Source organism: Mixophyes fleayi, chromosome 2 (assembly GCF_038048845.1).
Source record: "Mixophyes fleayi isolate aMixFle1 chromosome 2, aMixFle1.hap1, whole genome shotgun sequence".
Lineage (NCBI taxonomy): Eukaryota > Metazoa > Chordata > Amphibia > Anura > Limnodynastidae > Mixophyes > Mixophyes fleayi.
In genome coordinates this window covers 154,339,180-154,358,747 of record NC_134403.1, presented here as the reverse complement: position 1 = coordinate 154,358,747, position 19,568 = coordinate 154,339,180, and the positions used below count along the sequence as shown (strand labels likewise).

General features: G+C 37.0%; 1 protein-coding gene across 10 annotated transcripts in view; it reads left to right on the top strand.

Moving 5' to 3' along the window:
• Nucleotides 1-19,001, top strand: part of DMD (dystrophin) — a 1,967,742-nt gene extending 1,948,741 nt beyond the window's left edge. For 6 of the 10 annotated variants that reach the window (XM_075200299.1, XM_075200296.1, XM_075200295.1 and 3 more), the window contains 2 exons: nt 5,756-5,848; nt 17,137-19,001. In XM_075200299.1, the coding sequence (XP_075056400.1) occupies nt 5,756-5,848; nt 17,137-17,234 (191 nt within the window). In that variant the 3' untranslated portion in view covers nt 17,235-19,001. Of the gene's footprint in view, nt 1-5,755; nt 5,849-14,316; nt 14,349-17,136 lie in introns of all 10 variants that reach the window. The other 4 variants (XM_075200300.1, XM_075200298.1, XM_075200297.1 and 1 more) reach the window with 1 other exon arrangement.
• The last annotated feature ends 567 nt before the right edge of the window (nt 19,002-19,568 follow it).

Sequence of the window (19,568 nt, the reverse complement as noted above, 5' to 3'; positions counted from 1 at the left end):
CAGTCCAAGGTCCATGTTATTCCTTAAAACAGATGCAGAAACACGTGCAAAATTATGGAACCACATTGCTGATATCAATGTGTGGACAGCATTAATGATATCACATGATTGCATCAGAAGTATTTCCTTGTAAGCCATAAATACATGTGCTCCTCCATTATCTGCACACAGAGGAGCTTAGATTATGGTAAGATTGACCTCTATTAATGTCCTTTATTAAACACCCAGAGTGTCCTACAATTAAGATGTTTCAAACAGCATACAATTCATGAAGACCTTAGATAATAAACTTGCCCCACAGCTGACTACCCCGTTCATGATCACAATACATTCAAAAAACATTTGTTTTGTATTGAATAGTAAATCTGTTTAACAAATATGTCGTATGAATTCAGATAGAGATCTGTATCCAGCAGCCAAAATATGGGGAGTAATAAAAGCAAACTGTCATTATTAAAGAACCTGTAAATGAAAAGAATATACACACTTTAATTAATTCTCTGTTGATACACTTGTATTTATCTAGAAAAATACAGGATCCCCACAAATGTATTAACCTTTCTTTGGATATACAGCCATGCAAACTTTTACTTTCCTGTCAGGTAATGTAAACAGTCCAACCACGCATTAGAGGAGAGAGGGAGTTGAGAACTATAAAGGCACCCCTGCAGGACTACTTGGATGTTATGTATCAGCTATAGGACTTCAATCAGAGGAGTCTGTGGCACAGTGATCTCATACCCCATGCCCTCTCTAGTCTAGTCTAGGTCTAGGACTGAAAGAGAACAGACAATTGATAATGTCCGCTATGTGAGTTGGCATTAACTTTTTATTTAGGGTATATTGTGTTTCTCTAGCGGGGCTTCTGGGTGAAGCCCTGCACAGCAAGGACAGCAAGGCCCAGGGGAAGTTTACATCCCTGGTTTTTAATAGGGCCAGTAAAAGAAAAGTCTGTCGTAGTCAGGCAAAATTATTGTGGACTAGTATTGAAAATCTTGGACTGTCTATAAAAATCAGGAATGGTTGGTAATAATGCACTTCCACTCCTCCCTTTTAGCTGCTTGTGACTTGTCATCATATACTCTGTTGGGTATCTCCCTATTATTCATGGTTACACTGCTCTGTTTGTTTGCATTTGATGTGCATACTACAGTATTAAGCCTACACTATACAAGCTGTATATGATTATGCTACATGTGACAATGTCACAAAGGTCTCGTTATGGGGATGACCTAGACAGATGATTCAACTCCACAGTCCCCCTGCATTACAAACCAATGGGAAGAAAATCTGTCCCAAAGCCATGCGGCTGTTATATTTCATGTTTACAGTTGATTCATTCATCTGTTTAAAATGTGTTCATCCCAGAATTCTGATAAATTACATAGCACTTTGTGTGCATTGAGGTCATTAGTTGTAACTAAAAACAGTGCTCTTAATCCCGATCAGTAGCATTGTATCTGAGCTCCGTTTTCTAAAATTGTTGCTTAGTTGTGTGTATTTTTAATAAATTCTAATGCATATGTCAAATGTATTTTTGTACAGTACTTAACACTTTCACAACTTTACAACGGTGGCTGTTTGGTTTGGGATTATTGAAAACCAGAAATAAAAAATACCTTGGCACACCCTTAGTCAATGCCCTTACTGTACATTGGTTAACTGCATATACCCCTTTCGCCCATGAAATCGCAAGCTATCGTAAGTATCCTTTTAGCTGGAAGATGAATTGCATACATTTATATTCTCTGGCATATAGTACGTCTCTGGACATGGGTAGAGCAATTTCACACAAAATACAGCAAGTATCCGTATTTACGTTCCTTAATGAGTCGGGCCCACAGTACCTTTTACTCATGGCCAAAAGTTTTGAGAATGACACAAATATTACTTTTCACAAAGTCTGCTGCCTCAGTTTTTATGATGGCAATGTGCATGTACTACAGAATGTCATGAAGAGTGATCAGATGAATTTCAATTAATTTCAAAGTCCCTCTTTACTATGACAATGAACTTTATCCCAAAAACAACATTCCCACTGCATTTCAGCTCTGCCACAAAAGAAAGGACCAACTGACATCAGGTCAGTGATTCTCTTGTTAACCCAGGTAAGTGTTGACGAGAACAAGGCTGGAGATCACTCTGTCATGCTGATTGAGTTAGAATAACAGACTGGAAGCTCTAAAAGGAGGGTGGTGCTTGAAATCATTGTTCTTCCTCTGTTAACCATGGTTACCTGCAAGGCAACACGTGCAGTCATCATTGCTTTGCCGAAAAAGGGCTTCACTTGCTATTTCACTTGATATTGCTGCTGGTAAGATTGCACCAAAATCAACCATTTATCGAATCATCAAGAACTTCAAAGAGAGAGGTTCAATAGTTGTGAAGAAGGCTTCAGGGCACCCAAGAATGTCCAGCAAGCGCCAGGACATTCTCCTAAAGTTGATTCAGCTTTGGGATCGGGGCACCACCCGTGCAGAGCTTACTCAGAAATGGCAGCAGGCAGGTGTGAGTGCATCTGCACACATAGTGAGGCAAAGACTTTTGGAGGATGACCTGATGTCAAGAAGGCCAGCAAAGAAGCCAGTTCTCTCCAGGAAAAGCATCAGGGACAGACTGATAATCTGCAAAAGGTACAGGGATTGGACTGCAAAGGACTGGGGTAGTCATTTTCTCTGACGAATCCCCTTTCAGATTGTTTAAGGCATCTGAAAAATGCTTGTCCAGAGAAGGAAAGGTGAGCACTACCATCAGTTTAGTGTCATGCCAACAGTAAAGCATCCTGAGGTCATTTATGTGTGGGGTTGCTTTTCAGCCAAGGAAGTGGACTCACTCACAATTTTGCCTAAGAACACAGCCATAAATAATGGTACCAAAACATCTTCCAAGAGCAACTTCTCCCAACCATCCAAGAACAGTTTGGTAACGAACAATGCCTTTTCCAGCATGATGGAGCACCTTGCCATAAGGCAAAAGTGATAACTAAGTGGCTCAGGGATTCAAAACATCAAAATTCTGGGTCCATGGCCAGGAAACTACCCAGACCTTAATCCCATTGAGAACTTGTGGTCAGTCCTCAAGAGGTGGGTGGACAAACAAAAATCCACAAATTCTGACAACCTCCAAGGATTGATTAGACAAGAATGGGCGGCCATCAGTCAGTATGTGGCCCAGAAGTTGATTGAACGCATGCCAGGGCGAATTGCAGAGGTCTTCAAAAAGAAGGGTCAACAATGCAAATATTGACTCTTTGCATAAACTTAATGTAATTGTCAATAAAAGCCTTTGACACTTATGAAATACTTGTAATTTTACTTCAGTATACCATAGCAACATCTGACAAAAAAAAAGGTCTAAAAACACTGAAGCAGCAAACTTTGTGAAAACCAATACTTGTCGTTCTCAAAACTTTTGACCATGACTGTATATAAATAAATAAAACTTTTGGCTGTGACTGTAGATAATGAGTAAAATGTGACTTTATTATGCATCTCTCTAGCACATACATTTGCACACGTCCCCTTCTCGCCACACACTCCATCTGCCCCTTCCACATTCACTCTCTCATCTCTCCTTACCACCACCCACGCCTCATCCACAACCATGGTCATTTCAAAATTTTTCAATAAGCATATCTTTACTTGATTAGGTGCCAAACATTTACCAAGTTATTTTGGTGTGAAAAAGCTAGTAAATGATGCAACAAACATGCTATCCACAAAATGTTTCCCAGGCAGAAGTGTAGAACGAGACCTGATCTCAACCACTGCAAAAATGAATTTGCACTTACAAAATTTGACTCACAGGGCACCATCAAATGTGCAAATCTACTATAAAATTGTAGGTAAATCAGCAATTAGCTTGTATCTGTTTAGTGAAAGTTCTACAAAGACAAAATATTATAGGCTCCTATGGCTTTAGTGCAGATATGCACATTTAAGCAATACTGGTTAAAGGGCATATAGCTACGTGTAATTTGGGTAAAGTTTGCAACAGTGAACCGCTTGAACAGTAACTGGGCTGTCACTGACGGCTGCTGTTCCTGTTGCAAAATTAAGCAGAGATTTCGGTACTGCATTAAACGGAAGCTCGCAGGAGCACATCGCGGAAGGCTCCCGCTGCAGTTTGCGCTTAATTAACTCTCCCGCTAAGGGGGAAATTCAGTTGCTAGGGATGTGGCTCACAGACATTGCACCTCGCACATTGCTGGCAATTACGGTACAAATTTCTGACAAACTTTCCACTACAAATTGTCTCTCGGAAGTTCTGGAGACACTTTCAGGCTAATTGAATTCCCCTCTAAGTGTCTATGTTGATGCAGTCGTAGAATAAATACATCAATATTGTTAACAATGGGGGAAACCATAGCTAATTTTGCAATTTTTTTCCTGTTTTTGCTCATTTTTATGTTAACTATCCCATAAAATATTTATCTCAAAATGCTACCAAAACCATGTACAAATTGTGCCAAAAATAAAATAAAATGATCTTGAATAGACTTGAAGAAAAAGTTTTTCCTGATGACTAGAAATTTTATGGTAACTACTTATGGCTGGTCTGTGTTTCTCTAAACATGCAAGTGTTAAAACTAAAGTTCTTAAAACAAAACATTTTAAAACATTACATGATGGTTGAATGTGTAACATTGCGACAAGGTTACCTCTCGTTTTGAAAAATTGCCAAGATATAACTTTGCCAAATAAGACATGTTACTGATTAATATGCTGTTGGTGAGTAGGACAACGGAAGTACTAAAATGTACCTTAGACCTGTGAATGTCACTGCAACAAACATTGATTTGTCCTTGTTTAGCCGCCAAAGTAGAGTGCTGTTTACATTGTGTTCTAAGCTGTGATTAAAACATTTAGCAAAATTAAAGCACTGATTAAGAAAACTGTTTAAAAGACATGTCTTGCTGCACCCTGTTATTTTTAATCAAGCTGGGAGAATTGTATCTATTTAAAATTTTGTGTTCCTCATTTTTGGGACTACAAAGTTTAAGTGCCTCTATTTTTTTTTTTATTGGAAAATGCATTAAAGGGATGCTAGTATAAAAGTTGAGGACTCGTTCACACATATGCACTGCGGGGTAGACCTCATGAAAACCAGTGGGAATTTTACATGTGTTTTAGTTATAGATCTTTAAAGCTTTTCACAGACTTCTCTTTCAGCTATAAAATCTAATCTACTGGTAGCAAGCTTAAGCATAGGAAATATTTTATGTTGCATAATAAAATTTTAAATGTGTTTACATTTTAGAACACCTTTAACTCTTCTTTGACTATATTATAATGCGTAGCTCTTAGGTTATTAATGCATGAAAAGCACACAAAGTATACGTGTGAATGAGCTCTTGAAGGTCGAAAAAAGGTTGTCTAGTTCAAACGTTTCTTGAAACACTAGTTCTCTTATTCGTTTATGAAAGCCATACAATATAAAATAGCTTGTAACTTTGAAGGCTTAATGTGTGCTAATCAGTTTGGTGGTAGCAAGTGTCCACATGAAACAAAAATGTCACGCGTCATGAGATCATTAACCCTCTAACTCAGAATGACATTTAGAAATGTGACATCTGCCAAAATCACAATGCCTGATGTATGTTTCATAATGGGCGTAAGAAGATTGTGCTCCCAGTGGGGGTAACAATTGGACCAGGAATGGTTTTTGTTTCGTTGATCCTCCATTGAAGATGGTTTATAGGTGCTCTTCTAAAAAATGTTACTGTGATATTAAGAAATCCTTTGTCTTTCTTTAGGTGAGGATGATCTTCTCAGTCCTACTCATAACACAAGCACAGGATTAGAGGATGTCATGGAGCAGCTGAATAACTCCTTCCCCACTGCAAGAGGTAAGAATGGGCAGCTGTAGAAAATGCTTTATAGTGAGAAATGTCCCCTTTATTGTATATGAGCTGATCACACTTGCACTTCTAGTTTAATGACCTTTACGATATTAGCTCTAATTTACTGATCTTACAGCATATTTCTATTGTGTGTGTGTGTATATGTAATATATATATATATATATATATATATATATATATATATATATATATATATATATATATATATATATATATATATATATACAATTTAACCCCTGCATGATACTCATGCATTCTAGTCAAATCAAGCTACTTAAGGTGTTAAAAAGGTTCTTGTCATGCATTTGGGCCATAGCCCAGGCCTCAACCACCAACCACTCCCCACTGTCACCCCCGGCAACCACCAACCACTCCCCACTGTCACCCCCGGCAACCACCAACCACTCCCAACTGTCACTTCTCCTTCAAGAAATATATATATATTTTTTTAAAATCTTTACAAACACTTTTAACAATTAACAAATTAAATTAACAAATTAAAAACATCTTAGTATACCAAATTTCAGCCCTTTATGAATTTTTTTTCCCACACACACTAAGAATTTAATAGGTCAGTGTATAACTCCGCCCAGCAGGTGGCGCTGCAGCTTGGTTTTATTTTTTCCACACACAGACAGACTAACACACACCACTAGACATTTATTTATATATATATATATATATATATATATATATATATATATAGTCAAGTCCATAAATATTGGGACATCGACACAATTCTCATTCTAATTCGAGGGTATTTACATCCAAATCAGGTGAACGGTATAGGAATTACAATGGTTTCTATATGTGCCTCCCACTTTTTAAGGGACCAAAAGTAATGGGACAATCGACTCAAAAGCAATTTCATGGACATGTGTGGGCCATTCCATCGTTATTTCATTATCAATTAAGCAGGTGAAAGGTCTGGAGTTGATTCTAGGTGTGACATTTGCATTTGGAATCTGTTGCTGTCGACTCTCCAGTATGAGATCCAAAGAGATGTCACTATCAGTGAAGCACAATTTAGTGTGCGTGTTTAGAAATGGAATTGGATTCTGCTGTTCGTTCTACAAGTGTCTTCGTCTGCGAGAAGGGCCGGTAACACAAGGGCCATTTTGAAGCCATCAACTTGTATTTGCAGATCATGCATCCCATGGTAATGAAAGGCATGTTGTGGATTGCTATTGAGGAAGAGATTCCTCATTTTAAGCTGCTCAGGGCTTTTAAGCAGCACAAATTGACTAGAACCACCTTGGAGTTGGTACTCCACCAAGTATTCACTTGCCACAACTATCAGACAATACACAAAATATACAAAAATAAACCAAAGAAAATGAAATATTTGTCATTTTAAATGAAGGCAGATTTGTTGTTCCCTTACTTTCAGGATTATTGAAACATAAATGAGGGAAGTAGTTAAATGTAGGGATAAAAATCTAAAATGCATGAGTAGTCAATATGACTGTAAGCCATGCTTGGTGGGGACATTTTCACAATATACACACTTTTGTGTGTAACTTTATAATCTAAATCTTGCGCCTGAGCCATGATCTTGTTCTGTGCAGACCTGTAACAGTAGTTGCAGTTCTACCTGCATAAGCATTGTAATACAAAAGATATATTCCATATAAAATATATATATTAAAAATCCAATAGTTTCTGTATTATTACTCTATATAGATATAGATATAGATATATATATAGATATAGATACATATATATATATATATATATATATATATATATATATATATATATATATATATATATATATATATATATACATATATATATATATATATATATATATATAATTAGTCCACCCATGTAGTGGAACAACAAGAATTCTGCCCTTTAGAGTTCCTTCTCTTACTTTAGGCTCACTACACACAGGCATTAAAAAACAACCAATGTCTTGAGCTTTATAGTCCTGTTAAAGCGTGGTCTTAAAGCCTCCCTACAGAATAGTGTACTATTTACTTAATGAGTGTTCCCATAGAACGCCATTATATTGTTACAGACCATGTTAAAATCAGCGCAAAGAAAACGCTTGTCTGAAAGTGTGTACGGATTCATTCACTTACATTATTTACTTGCAGTGTTAAATGTTTTTTTTGGGGGTTCTCTTGGGGTTTTTTTCAACCAGGCTTTAAAAACACATGTTTAATATCTTATTTCATCTACCATGTAGACAGGCAATTACTTACCATTTTAGTAAGGTATCACTATGTGGCTAAGAGTCTGACCCTCTTCTAGTTGTCTAGATGGTGATGGTGCAATGGTATGAAAAGGAAAATGATTACTAAAGCAAAATAGAAACTATGTTGAAATAAAATTGTCATAAATTAGTATTTTACCATGGTAATCTTATGCCATTTTTAATAGGAACTTTTAAATTAAATTTTTTTGCCTCCATGAGGAATAAATTGGTTTTCAACTAAAAATCTTATTTTTTCTTGAACTAATAGTAGTTTTGTGGAATTCTTTCTTTTCCAAGTTGTGATCATTTACTGTAATAATGACTTTTTATTTTTTAGCTAAGAGTTCACTCCCTCATACACTTTGGCCGTGTTCTGCATTTGCTGATAACATCTGTACATGCACTTCTCAATGCTGTGTACATTTAACCTATATTAAAAATTCTCTTAATATTTGTTTTATCATTGTTGTTTTCTGCTTTGTCCACTGGCATCAATAACATATTCAGTGTATGTGCTTGTCATTGGGAAACTCTTAGAGTACATTTGAAGTGTCCATAATTGGATGCCAATAGTCCACATTTGTCCAATCAGAGGATGATCCAGGAACACCATTGTGTTTATACTGGTATGTGCATATATAGGGGGGAATTCAGTTAGCCGCAAAGTGTCTCTGGAACGTCCCCGAGACACTTCGCTGTGGAGATTTGACAGAAATCTCTGCTCATTTTTAATGAGCAGAGATTTCTACTGTAATTGCCGGCAATGTGCGTGGAACGATGTCCGTGTGCTACATCTTGGGCAATTGAATTCCTCCCATAGTGTACTTTATTGTATAGCGCTGCAAAGTACACACCTGTGTGTTCTCTTACATCTTAAACACCTAGCTGAAGATATATATATATATATATATATATATATATATATATATATATATATATATATATAGTGCAATCTAAAGAGTCTTGTGGAAATGAATACTACAAATTGCTATGGCTATAGAAGACTTTTACATCTAATGTGGAAATAGTGATATGTGATGGGAATTCATCATAAGGAAGTCAAGTATACTGAAGAAGATCAGGCAGACATTCATTACTGTGAATGATTGGGGTGTAAGTAGACCCAATTTTAGAAGTGCACTGGATGTGCACTGCAAAACACCTGGCTTTATCCACACATTCATCTAGACAGTCTTCAAGGTACTCTCCTATTCTCTGCTCTTAGAAGATACCTCTACATACTGCTCCTAGGTGTGTGGGAAGGAGGAAAATGTGCAAAAGTGTAAATGTCACAACAAAGTTAAATCTCCAACCACTACCTTGCATTATATTTCCAGTTTTTCTCCTAAAATACTGCTTGGATTAGTCTCTTTATGGCATAAATTAATCATGACAGCAAGGGGACATTGTAACTGTTTTATTACATGTGGCACTTGTAAATGAATGTTCAAAAACATTGGCAAACTTAAGTCTAGCCATCTGCTTCTCTGCTGCAATGTCCCTGTTAAGGTGCAAAACGTGTCCCGTTAAGAATATAGAACAAGACCCGATCACCAACAGCTCAGCACTGATTCAGACAAGTAATGTCCTCACTCTCCTCAGCTCCTTCCGTTAGGCGGTGTGAACATCGGCTCCTCCACAAACATTGCTGTCTTGCTCTGCAGACCCATGTGCTTTGGCAGAAATCTAGGTACATCTTTGCAAATGTAGACAGATAGAACCAAGGGGGTTCCATGCTCCCCTTCTGCCATTTTGCAATTTGTAAATGAGTGCCAGTGTATTTAAATGTTGATATAATTTTTACACTTAAAGATGTTCACTCATTTTTTTCCTTAAAATATCTTCAGAATTCTTGTTATCCTCCTGACTGCTTGTGGTTTTCCTAACACCATTAGGTAACCAGCTTTATGGTTAAAGATAAAAAAACTATGTAAAGTATCTTATGTAGCAATAACAGCATTGTTTCAATAAAGTGAAATATGACAATAATTGTGGCTGCTTGCCAAGTTCTTTTGCAGTAATTAGGAAAGAGTAGTTGAGATAGCTCAAACAATTTTTTTTGTTGCTCACAGGATAAAGGTCAGCCAGAATTTCCATCTGACTTGTAGAATTCAGTCAGGAGAGCGAGGTGCTACCTCTCATTGTAATAAAAGTGTGTATTAAGAACACAAGTGTCACTCTGCAGAGTAATGTGCCCATGTGATTATACTAAACTTTTTTTTTTTTTTTTTTTAAATGTAAAGGTTAATTCCAAATGAAAATTAACCTTTTGCTTTGGGGGGGGCAACTGGTGGTAGAAGAGGAGTTTGCATGGCAGGATCATAGGAGCCTTCAAAGGACCTGCCAGATCTTAGTAACACTGCACTAAAGTTAACTTTATTTCCATAACTGAGGTAGAGGATTTAATAGTAAAATATAACTCTATATACAACGATTTATTTATCTTTTAGTCCATTTCACAGTGTATAAACATAATTTCCATGTAGAGACCACTCATGCCAGCAGTTCTGTACTCCGTGCCAGTGGGCATCTGAGGGTCAAGTTTGTGGCCACAAAACTGTTAGATACCTGTCCGTCCGTGTGTGTGTATGTAAGAAATCAGTTCTTGCTCTATATATAAATTGTGTGTATGAGAATCGGGGCCGGATTAAGGAAAGGGAGGCCCCCGGGCTAAGGGTACTGTGAGGACCCCCCTCCCCCTGTGAGCTTACCTCCTTCCGTTGTTCCACTCCATGTAGCACTTACGCGGCGCGCAGTAATCTTCTTACTGAGGAGATCTCGTGAGAGTGAGACTGTCATAGTCTCACTCTCACGAGATCTCTTCAGTAAGGAGATTACTGTGTGCATAGTATCACTCTCACAAGATCTCCTCAGTAAGGAGATTACTGCATGCCGCGTAAGCCCTACAGTGACAGCAAACAGCATAATATTTGCTGTTAGCTGCCTGCCATTCTCCTTGAACAGGGGACACCCCCGGCCCGATGAATGCCGGCAGGCCCCCAAGCTGCCCGAGGCCCCTGGGCTGTTACCCCTTTAGCCCTATTGTTAATCCAGCTCTGATGAGAATGATGACAGATTAAGGAATATATTTAGTAGCCTGTATATGAAATGTTTTTCCTTTTATAGCAAAGGTAGAGTACATCATGAGCATAAATTTAAGATTACACTTAGACCATAATTATGCATAAACATTGCATAATGATACAACACACTGGCATATGTTTTACTTTGTACTGGCATTTTTACTGCTTGTATAACACACTAAAATGGTTTAAAATGGGAACCATTCTGTCCAATTACCCCATTTGCACTTTCGATGTTACTGGCGTTTTCGAGCATTGGGGTATTACAGTTAATGCCTGCTCTATTCACTGGATTTATTGCAAGCTAAACATATTGATGTCAGTGGTCTGACCTATTATGAACTCTCAAATGCAAGTTAAACAACCGCATGGCAGATGCTTCTGCATTTGAATTGTGGTTTCATCTGCGTTTTCAAACACACATCAAGTTAATAGATGTCTTAGCAGTAACAGTGCCCATGCAGAATTCCACACAGCTTAAAACCACTGTCTATTTTGCCACTTTCTATGTTCTCTCATATTCTACCATGCACTGTCCTAACTCTGGTGCACACTGCAAATTTGCATTTGCTACAGCTGACTATTGCAGCTGTTGTGTTAAATCAAAACAGATGTCAAAGCCAGAGGTCTGCTGTACAGGGAAAATATATGATCAAATGCCACCCAAATCAATTATTTAACCCTGGCAGCTAAAAACAAAAAAAATCATTTAGCTAAATGTTTTGTGCATAAAGTGTTCATAATTCTCCAACATTTTAAGAAATGCATGTAACCCTTGTCTGTCCTGGGCAAAAAAATGATCTGCTTCCCAGACGCTGTCTCCACAATATTTAAAGGATATTTCCACTGTTACGGACTTTTTCTTCCTATAATAGCTATATTAGCTTCAAAGGATTTCATTCATAAATATAATACATTTATTGCATTAGATGCATTCTCTAGCATCCTTTATACCGATTACATTTGCTTTAAATGAATACAGCATTGGCCAGGCTGGGAATTATGCATCTACATATTACAGTAAATATGATACACTATGATTATAATAGATTTTAATGTTACCAAAACAAGGATTTTGTACAGTCCTGGGACAACATTTTGAATGAGTGTTGATCAGACTCACGGAAGGGGTATTAAACCACTATCAATTTTACGAAATATCTCCCTACTCTCATTACCCCTGGATGGGGGGAGAGGGGGGGGGAGGCTTGTGTAGTTCTGTGCAGCCATTTTACCTAGTGCTCATTTGTTTCATTTCACATCCCCCACATCTGCCACTATTTTAAATTGACAAATCAAATTCGGGGAGAGTAGGCAAATATGCTTCCTACACAGAATTTTAGAAGTTCTCAAGCATTTTCACATTTTGAACACACCGCTCACGTTGAGCTCTTTAGTTTAGGCAATCCAGATAGCAGGAACATACTGATTCAATTACTGCCCTTTGGATCTCCTGAACTCAATACTTACTGGATATTTTACAGACAGTCAAAAAATAGTTAATAAATCCCATACATTGGCTATACAATAAAACATTTTACAAATGTTATTATGTTATAGAGAAATAAATATTAATTTAAGTTAGATTTTACCATTTTCCCATATTTTTTTTTCTTCAGGTTGCTATTAATGATTTATGATTCTGGACTACCATGTCAACCACAGTCACATGGCACATGATGTAGTGAGCAGAGAGGCTTTTGAATGCCACTCTGAGCTTTGTCTCTACTGTGACATCCTCTTACAGCCACTTATGCCATTACTGGAAATGCTGAGAGGTGTGAACCTGTTTGTGTACTGCAGACAAACAATGTCTGTGTCTGGCAGCCATTTTTGTTTGACAACCAGAGAGCTTTTGAAAAGGACATTTGTAGTAGGATAGCTAAGAAAAAACGCTTTCATATTCATGCTTAATAGGTACTCGTTGAAATTTAAACAAAATATTGTATGTGGGCTTCCTGCTTTAAGAATTCCTGAATAAATTATTTTTGATTCAGTGATGTAAGAAAAAATGTGAAGAAATGTCAAAGGAGTAAAATAGGTGTTGTTTTTTTTTATATATAGCCATCAAATTAAGAGAGTCTCCTGTTGCAATCTTTTTATAAAGATATAAAGGTTATACATATTTAGCCATTTTATCTTCACTATTTCCCAAAACTCATTAATGCCTGGATACATTTGTTATGTAGCCATATTAAGTTTGTACTTTTAAAAGTGCCTTTGTTTCTCTCGGACATGGCCACTGTGGGCCCCATAGTAATCACATGTTCTGCTATGGCTATAGTTTCACTCAGGTGCGCACTTTGGGCGGGGGGGATTTCCAATGCTCTTTCCTCCCCCCATGTTTGTATGCCTCATCTACGTGTCTTTTCCTGTATCTCATGTCTCTATCAACTCTGTTTTCCTTTAGTGTTTGTAACTCTCTTACTACTTCTGTCATGTGTTTCTTTCTGCCCCCACTGTGTTTGTCTATAGAAAAAAATATTTTATTTACAAAATAAATGTAATTTATTTAAAAAATCAAACAAAAAAACATTCATTAAGAAATGCTTTTTTTTTTTTTTTTCAAATATAAAACATTTTTTATTTAATTATGCTAATCTAATAGAACAGGAAGCGCCCCCCCTCTAGAAAACCTGCGTTTTCCTCGGACACCATTGTATTTTGTAAATACACCAAAGAGGAGGAACTGTCAAAGAATTCAAATATACTTTCCTGCAAGTGTAATAACAAATTTATCCAGGCGCTTATATATTTTTGGAAATAGTAAGGATAAAATTATTGCTTACATAATCCAGACTGATGTGCCAGATTACTCCTAATGCAATCACTGCCCTATTAGGTATGTATGGGGACATTGTGGAGGGTATAACTTTATGATGGTGCGTAGATGGTCCCATCACAATTTTGCTATGGGGCCCAGATATATTTAGTTAAAAAACATATCTCATAAAATTGTAATAAAAACCTTGTCTTTAAAGGCATTTTTCAATAATGACACTTTTGTGAATTACGCAATATGTGTATGTAGCCTATTATTGTGATAATGCCATAGCTGCCAGTGAAAGTGAAATATTTAAGAGGTTTAACCATGTTCAATGTCATATTTATTACTGGTTTTCTCTCTTTCTTTCTTCTACATCCACCTCTTCCTCTCAATACAAAAGGAAGATCTGTCCCTGGAAAGCAAATGAGAGAGGTTAGTGAGGACTGGGCTCACTGCCATCCAGCTTGTGTCTGTCACATCTCGCATACTGCGCCTGGCATTTGTGCAGCTTGCAGTCTCTTTAGCCGTGTGCGTTTTACAAGAGTGCTCTAACATGCCAACATTTGCTACCTCTCAACCACTGGTAGGACAACAGAAAGCCGTTGGGAAGGCCGAGTGTTCATGACGTTATTTTGCTCAGAACGAACCGGAGATGTAGTCATTTTGTGCTGCCTCTTTATGTCAATATGTTATGGTCACAAATAATGAATATCTTAATTTTCTGTGTATATACTGTTGATACATATTTATTGCTGTCCACAGCAACACGTTAACATTGTGTTTATTGTAATTTAAACAGAGATTAGAAATGCTTTATCTTTACTATCATTATCATGATCTCGATAGAAGTGTTGAGAGGTATAATAATCTAACATGTTACCACTAACCCTTGCTTTATTGTGTGTATATGTGTGTTACTATATATCTCTACCTTTTGCTGTCTACTAATAAGGTTTTTGAGTCTAATACGTTCTGACCACCCCGCAGGAGCCCGTGTTGTCTCAGCATGAATGTACAGTTTTGTGTTTATTGCATGCAGTCATACAGCTACAACCCAATTAAAATTGTCAGATTAAACCCAGATTAAAATTGTCATCAATCAATGTATATTCAAAAACTGACCACAACTACAGTTCTTTGTTCAGCATGACTGCTGATTATCCATTCTGTGGTCTGTCTGGCTACTTGGATGAATTTCACAATGTCACACATTAAGTTGGTTAATGGGTGGGTCATTACATCAGCAGGGCAGGAGGGCACCACACTTACCAGGGTGCCCCGCTAATCCACCCGTGCTGAAAATATATATATATTTTTTTTTTGCAAAGGCGCTTTCTCTCTTAACCCCAAAGTTATGGCTCTGAACAGAGCAGGGATCACAATAGGCGCCTCGGTGTAGGGAAACGGCACTTGCGCTGTGAACACCAAAAAGGACAGATTTCCAGCACCCCCATTCTGGCAATGTCCGCACCGGCCCTGACAGTCAGGCTATCCAAGTTGAAAATATCGGACTATCAGGGCTGGAACTAGCATTAAGCGAACCTAGTTGGTTGCTAGAGCACCAATAGTTAACAATGTCTCTCATCCAGTGTTTTTAATGCTCCCACGTAGAGTGCCAAGCACTGAAGCAGAAGCACATTTTCTTACCTGTGAAGCTGTCAACTAACGCTGCTCAATGTCGGAGATATTCTGGGAGTGTGGCACATGGCTATGGTGTCACAGCCAATCGCCACATTCCCAGTCTGAGCAGAGGATACCGTTGCCACCTCCTGCCTGCTTAGGAAATGAGTAAGGTTAGAGACACAATGCCTGAGGGGGAAGGTGGGCGCTGTATAGGGGGCCAGCAGAACTTGCACCGTCCCTGCTGACAGAGACATCAGAGATCCATAACTAGTGGGATAACTATGTTTCATACATTGTCAAATATACATGGAAATGATTACATATGTATTTGTGAATGTCACAATATACAGCTTTAAACTGGTTTAATTATTATTGTAGGTTAGTGTCCTTTTGATGTGTTTTTGTAGCTGATTCAAACATTAATTTCTCTAGTTTTGTTTTTTACGTGTGGTAATTGCAATTCTGGTACATATCATGGCAATTGTAGGTTAAGATATATGAAGTGGCAGTCATTCTCCAAACTTTTTTGGTTGGACTTTGTTTACACTGAATCAATAAGGCACAGGAAATAGCAGTGTTGTATAGCTACATCAAAATGTAAAGTGTCTTGAAACACAAAACAAAAATCATTTCATTCATTTCCCCATTCTCAATACATTCACGCACTCCTGCCGCTGTGCTGGACTACACAGTCACTGTCATGGCTAGTCACTCTTCTGTTTTGTCTCTGTATGCTGGCTGAAGGGTGGGGGTTAGTATTGTTTTTGGATATGGTTACATTAACCATAGACGTTACTATCCCTTTTGTCAAGGTTCTACAGAACCAGTGCTACAGAATATTCTAAATATTTGTATATTAATGCTGTTCATGTATTTCTTGTGTGAGCCACACATTTTTGACCCTGCATCCAGTTTGTGTCCTTCTTTACAGTCACATTTTTAGGGAATCTGTTGTAAATGAGACCTGTAGAACAACAATTTTAATCAACTAATGTAGTGTTGATTACTACCTATGTTATATAGTACATTAATACATTTAGCCGCCTTTTGCTTTTTTCATTGTTCTTGCTTTTGTGCTCATTTTAATTGTTTGTTTGAAAAACATCTGCAGAGGTGTAACATGTTCTGAATGTGCATGTTTGTGTTATATAGTAGTCCTTCTGGCTGTACTCTCGGCAGTCTAGACCTTCGGAACTGTGCCTATGAGGACAGATGTGCCTTAATTTATCTGATTGTTTTATTACATGAAAATGTTCATTCAACAGTACCAGGAATATTCATATACACTGAAAAAAATATTTTAAAGAACAAGTAAAGCCTCTATTTGACAGCAATATATAGGAAATGCTTACTTTCCTATTTAAAATGTATTTTACTGTTTAAATTGTTTGTACCTACATGATTCACGTCTGAGCATTGCAATTTTGGGATTTAGTGGTTCTCTAAATAAGTGAAAAAATATTTTACTGAATGCTCTTACTAAAAGAGATTCTCATTTTGTTTTCTTGCCTGTAGTACTTTAGATTATTTTCCTGAAGTTTGTTTTATGTTCGTTGATAAATGTTGATTGTGATGTTTCCTATTTTCTGTCTTGCAGGAAACAATGTAGGAAATCTCTTTCATATGGCTGATGATTTGGGAAGAGCGATGGAGACTTTAGTCACGGTTATGACTGACGACGAGGTGTTAGAGTAACAGCTCCCTACACACCGCATGTGTTTTTTATATACTATCTTCGTACAACAAAAAGGGGATTAGACTGTAAGAGTTTACAAGAAAATATCTATATTTTTGTGAAGGGTAGTGGTACTATACTGTAGATTTCAGTAGTTTCTTAAGTCTGTTATTGTTTTGCTAACAATGGCAGATTTTAAATGTCTATGCAATTGTACAAATCCAATAAGAAAACTACATGTAAAATCTTGATAGCTTAAAAAAAACGAAAAAAAAAAATCTTGCCATTTCTTTTTACAGAGGGCAATTTTGGGTTGATTAAAAAAATTTCTATCAGTTATAAAGAGAGATTATAAAGTAAAGTGTGCTTTATAAAAAAATAAATAAAAAAAAAGTTTATAAGAAAAACTCCCTTTGGAAAAGGAATAAAAAAAAATTATCAGTGCATTGAGTTTAGAATCACCTTGGCTTTGTAACTGTAAACCAACGATATCCATGTTAAATGTCATTTTTCTTGTGTATCAAAGAACACCAGTTATAGCACCAAATATGATATGGACTTAAGTTCTGCCTGCTACAGACACATTTTGTTGTAAGAAGAGCATTGGAACTGGTCAAGACCCTAAGTGTTATTTTCCCCTAGGTATTTGAACATAACTTTTCATGTTCCGCAAATCATTGCGCACACAGTACTATAAACCATACTTGCCTACTTTTTTGAAGATCCAAGTGTCAAGTGCGAGGAGCGTGGCAACGCGATGTGTGTCATCATGGCCCTGTCCCCCTGATGCGCAATGTCATGTTTTGTGGCATCATGTGGTGGCGGGCATGGCAATGATGACACGATTCGCAGCAACTGACTTTATCATGTCCCTGCCCATTTCACTACTGCGGGAGGTTGTCCTGCTTCTTTCAGGAAGACTCTCCAAAACTTGACGTTCCTGGAGAGTAGGGAATGTGCTGAAACCATTGCAAAATCACTTAAAGAATAGCTAGGTTGTTCCATTTACTAAAGACACTAACTAATGTTTACTTAAAAAAAAATAAAAAAAAATCAATAAGCTAAGACTTTGTCTGGAAGCGTAATGTGCATCTGTCACCTACACACAGTGGGGGCCACCATTTTGGTGGACCCAATATTAAAGACAATGTACTCAATTAACTCGCAACTAGTGAGATGATAGACAATGTCATTGAGGTGATGTCTCTATTTCTTAGTGAATTGATGAGCTGAGTATTGGTTCAACCCACAAAATGGCTGCCTCCATTGAATGTAGGAAATGGATACTCTTTAACAGAGAAAAATATACCTGCATAGTCTCTAACATAAAATAAATGTCTTTCTTTCTTCAAAATATCTGAAATAAAATGTTTTGTTTATATAGTATCCTTGTATAGATAAGTTTTATGGCTGAGGTACCCAGGAATAGACATTTGTGGTATGGAACAAACCAAATCACATTTTGAATAGCCTGCCAAGGGAAAGTACAGAGGAAGAAATGTTTTCTGTAATCTAGTGGGGGAAACGTTATTTTAAACATTCTAAATTTCTCATTTTGAATTTGAATGTTTTTACTAATACATCAGTACTGACAATTTTGCTTTAATTTTTCCAATAGGAAATTCTTAAATGTTTTTTGAGCAAGAGCAAAACTTTTTTTCATAATATACCTTCAGGGTAATGATATGTCAACATGGTAGCATTTTATGTCAAATAATTTTGTTCTTATCGTTCAAAGAAATACTGTAATGTGACTAATAACGTTGATAAAAATATAATTTTGAGAAGCCAGTGATTTGAATAAAAATGTGACTATGCTCCTAAGTAACTGCCCATTAAGGATACCATTATGCCCTGACTTAATGTGCACAGTGAAGCAATAATTAAACGGGCCAATATAGATAGCCGGTGTGTACGTGACCTAGTGCCCAAAAATAAGTTGAGAAACAAAAGAATTTTGTAGATTAGGAGAAATTACATTGCAGTCTTAAGTGGCTGTTTCTATTCAGTTAATAGTACGTAGCCCTTTCATTTCTTATAACTTAATGTGGTATTAAAGTCAATTTTCAGATTCCCTATAAAATCATAAAAACAAATGAAGGTGTTTTTTTCAAATACAGTAAGCACTGGCTATACAAAAATGCAGTATCACCCTCTGTCTGCAAGTAATTCTGTATTCAGTACAGCTGTCAAATCCGCACATTGGCACTTTTGGAAAGATAATTTCCAGTCTATGGCACTAGTAATAAAGAAAAGAAAAATAGAAAACCTATGGTCAGCCACTGTGAGACCAGTCTGCATTATCTGACTCTCTTTTGCTGGGAATTGAGTCATTGTCAGTGACTAACTGACTA